Source organism: Hydractinia symbiolongicarpus, chromosome 12, assembly GCF_029227915.1.
Source record: "Hydractinia symbiolongicarpus strain clone_291-10 chromosome 12, HSymV2.1, whole genome shotgun sequence".
Lineage (NCBI taxonomy): Eukaryota > Metazoa > Cnidaria > Hydrozoa > Anthoathecata > Hydractiniidae > Hydractinia > Hydractinia symbiolongicarpus.
The window spans coordinates 21,818,226-21,822,057 of record NC_079886.1 but is presented as its reverse complement, the minus strand read 5'-3'; the positions used below and the strand labels follow the sequence as shown (position 1 = coordinate 21,822,057).

Genomic DNA, 3,832 nt, shown 5'->3' with positions numbered 1-3,832 from the left:
GAGTCATAACAAAGCCAGTAAAGCATCCGGGGAGAGTCGCGCAAGGTCGCAAGTTGGCGGCACTGATGAAGAAGAGGAAGGAAGATCTGAAGCAACAGCAACGCGGAACAGAGTTCCAAGAAGGTGCTGTAGAATCGACAGTCAAAACCTCTTCTGGAGGCACTTCTATACAGTCAGGTCTTACGATCGCCGGAGGCATCGTACTTGCTTGCATAGCAGTTGGTGGAATCTACTACATTACACGTAAGCAGGCTCCGCAGGGCCTTCCACCGACAGCGCCTAGCGGGTCGCCAGGCGATCAGCAGGACCGAAAGGACACTTCGAAAATTGACATTTTTCGCATGCGATAAACCCTAATAAATGAGTGTTACCCCTCGGGAAAAAGAGATTATAGACATGGTATATGAAACAGTCGTCGACCTGAGCTTTACTTTCGTTTACGCGGTGTTAGGTAAAAAGTTTCTGGGCATCTCGAGCCCTAGCACCAAGATGGATACCAGCGACGTTCTCAAAATGACCACTTATTTTAGCGCTGGGAGAGGAACCCGTGAGATATTTGTGAGTAAAGGCTGGATACCTGCGAGCATCGTGCCAAAACCTAAGTAAGCGTTACAAGGTTCGTGTCTGCCCAAGGCAAACACAAAATAAATATGAACATTATCAAAGACCCGCATACGACAATCTTCACCGGGCCTACAAGTTGCGGCAAGACCCAACGAGTGCTCGACCTCCTGGAGAACGAGTACAGACATCATTTCGACAATATTGTAATTCTCTGCCCTACTCTACGCTTGAACAAGACCTATCTCGAGAGGTCCTCGCTGTGGAAAGATGACTACGTCTTTTTGGTGGACCCCAAGGGGCAGCTGTTCGAGTGGATCCAAAAACTGTCGTCGTTGCTGGCGGGCGAAGAGACGTTGTTTATCGTTGATGATATGATAGCCGACGAGATTCTCGACAAAAAGCGACAGCCCTTCCTTGAGCTTGCCATCAATGGTTGACATCGCAAACATAGTCTCTGGTTACTCACTCAAAGCTACACGGCCATCCCGAAGAACCTTCGAAGGCAAAAAAAGCAGCTATTTATGTGGTACCCCTCGGAAAGGAGCGACATTAAAATGGTAGACGAAGAGACCAATATGATCGAAGACTGGGAGACTATCAAGACTGAATTGAAAAAGTCCAAGCACGCATGTCTCTACATAAGACTGGAGCATCCTAGAAGTTACAAGATTGTTGGTTAGACTCTTGACATATAAGAAAAAGATGGATAATGAGAGCGTAATTAAAGCTGTGTATCAAGCTCTTTTGAGAGCCCACAGCAGACTGATAGGTGCAGTGCATAATGACGATGACAGAAGACTGGTAAACACGACTCGGGATATTGAAGAGTTATGCGAAAAATATCCATGGCTTCCTCAGCTTGGTGTTCATTATTGGATCCAGTAGTTTTGTGACATTTTGCGAATCACAAAAGCCTTGACGCCAGATATTTAACAAAATGGAAAAATTGAAAATGCAGCATTGGATGGCAGACGAGGACGAGTACCAGAATGTTTTGAGAAAGACTGCGACGCTAGCCGAACTCTCGCGAAAGCGAAAAACCCACGCATACGTAGAGGAGTTTTTAAAAGGGTGGGAAGTCCTGTTCGCGTACGGAACATACGCATCCGAAGGGGAGGTGGAGTTTTCAGCAACTGAGACTTGGAACCTGATGCAAGACGCACATGGCAAGACGATAAGTTTCAAAAGGCAGATGATAAACTTTATGCTCGCTCTAAAATGGATGAAGGGCTGCGGACGTCTCACGCCTGACAAAATCCAAGCTATCCATGAGATCATGATGCGCGGTGAAAAACCCGTGCTGACGGGGAAATACAGGACGACTAACGCTGGTTTTCACGAATTTGCCCCTGTTTCTGCAATCTCAAGGTTAGTGACAGAAGCCCTGGATCGATACTACTCTACAGAGACTGAAGATCCGATATGGAACGCTGTGATGTTGTTTATAGACTTGATTAATATCCATCCATTCGAAGATGGGAACGGTAGGCTATGTAGGCTAGTTATTTCTCACGTACTTGTGGAGAGTGGAATGAGTCTCTTTCCAGTTTTGCTTAGTTCGTTCCACAAACGCTACAGGCGCCATTACATTCAGGCTGTTAAAATGTTTGAAGAGAGATACGTTACTTTACACGATGGTCTGAAAGTCTTTGGTGAAGGTATGGGATAATTTCGAGCAAAACTTGGCTCTACTAGAAAAGTCGAAAATTCACTGATTCGTTACTACAAGGAAATTTTTTTAAAGCTCTTTACAAATTTTTAGCCCAAACGTGCCTTCGGTCGTTTAAAACGATGGCTTTCCCCTCGTTGTAGGTGGGAGATGAAACGTCCCCCGCTACCACCCCCGATCTGGGCACTTCAGATAAAGACTTGGAAATATACACAGCTTTGCCGTCGTTGTAAGGGCGTGGGGTGGCAGCTAAATAAGCTGCCAACTTTACCCCCCTTAAGCTTGACCTGTAAGCCTGTTGTACTTGCTCATATAAAGCCTTTTTGACTTGCTTCGGCTGCTTCCAAATATCAAATTATATAGCCCTGATATAGATGGCTTTCCCCTCGTTGTAGGTGGTATGAGATCTAGAGCCCATCACCCCCGATCGGGACACCTCAGATAAAGGCTTCTTTTCATCTACTATTTTTCCAAGGGCAAGTCTAAATAAATGAGTGAAGAACAATCTAACCAAGAAGAATGAGGGTCGTGTTGCTGCTGACCACAGACTTGCTGAATGGAATCGCAAGAACAAGGCTGACTTACAGAAGAACTTGGGCAAAAGTACTTCGCAAGAGGGTCAGGAACCTGTCGCACGTCCTCACAAGTTCAGCCTCGCTGCCGTACTTTCCGCTTAACTACACATGTTGTTTCAAAGAGCACCGTCCATGCAACATGATCCCCGGAATTCCAAAAACTCACAAGCAAAATGTCTCTTGTGGTTGATTACTTTAAAGGAAAGCAAGTCCGATCATTCTTTGTTCAGGATAAAGGTCAATGCATCGTTGCCTCCGATGTTTGGAGAGCCGCGGGCTATAAACGGCAAGCGGGAGTAAAAGCTATTCAGAGACTTGTTCCCGACAAGTACAAAATACGGAAAGGTGACGCTGTTGTTGAGCTCCAAAGGGTGGACAGATCTGTCCACCCCCAGCCACATGCAGTTTTACTGACGGAACCAGGCCTTTATTGCTTCCTCTTGAGGTGTGGTAGACCTGAAGCAGCACCATTTCTGGATTGGGTTGTAGAGGAAGTGCTGCCCAAGGAAATGCGAAGGCTTGCTGCAACCATCGAGGAGCAGCGTCAAGCCCTGGCGTTGCTTGAAGATGACCTTGAAGAAAAAGATATAGCCCTGGCGCTCCTTGACGAAGATCTTGAAGACAAGGGTCGTCAAATTTTTACCCTAGAGGAAGATGTTGACGACACAGATCGAACGATAGCCGTACAAGCGCAAGTAATCACAGAGCTACGACAGCGAGCCGTTCCTCACCTTGAAGACCCTAAAAAGGATAACGGAATGGTTATAATCCAAAAGAATAGCGATGATGAATATCCGTGTGTCGCTATATGTGGGCAACAAGGCTATGTAGCGCAAAAAATTCGCAACAAGTTAACAGATCACCCCAACGGTCAAATCGTCGTTCTTGCAGAAACTCCAAATGCCATTGTACATTACAACTGGCTCCGAGAGCGTGGATGCATCGAAGTAAATCCCGAACGTCCAAGGCACTTTCGACTAGGTCGTAATTATACACATCAGAGATTGATGAAGCTTGCCGAGAT

General features: G+C 46.2%; 1 protein-coding gene across 1 annotated transcript; it reads left to right on the top strand.

Annotated features, from left to right (window-relative positions):
- The first annotated feature begins 1,501 nt into the window (after positions 1-1,501).
- LOC130622564 (protein adenylyltransferase fic-1-like) lies at positions 1,502-2,306 on the top strand. Its single transcript, XM_057438032.1, has one exon. The coding sequence runs from the start codon at positions 1,502-1,504 to the stop codon at positions 2,231-2,233; it is 732 nt and encodes a 243-aa protein (XP_057294015.1). The 3' UTR covers positions 2,234-2,306.
- The last annotated feature ends 1,526 nt before the right edge of the window (positions 2,307-3,832 follow it).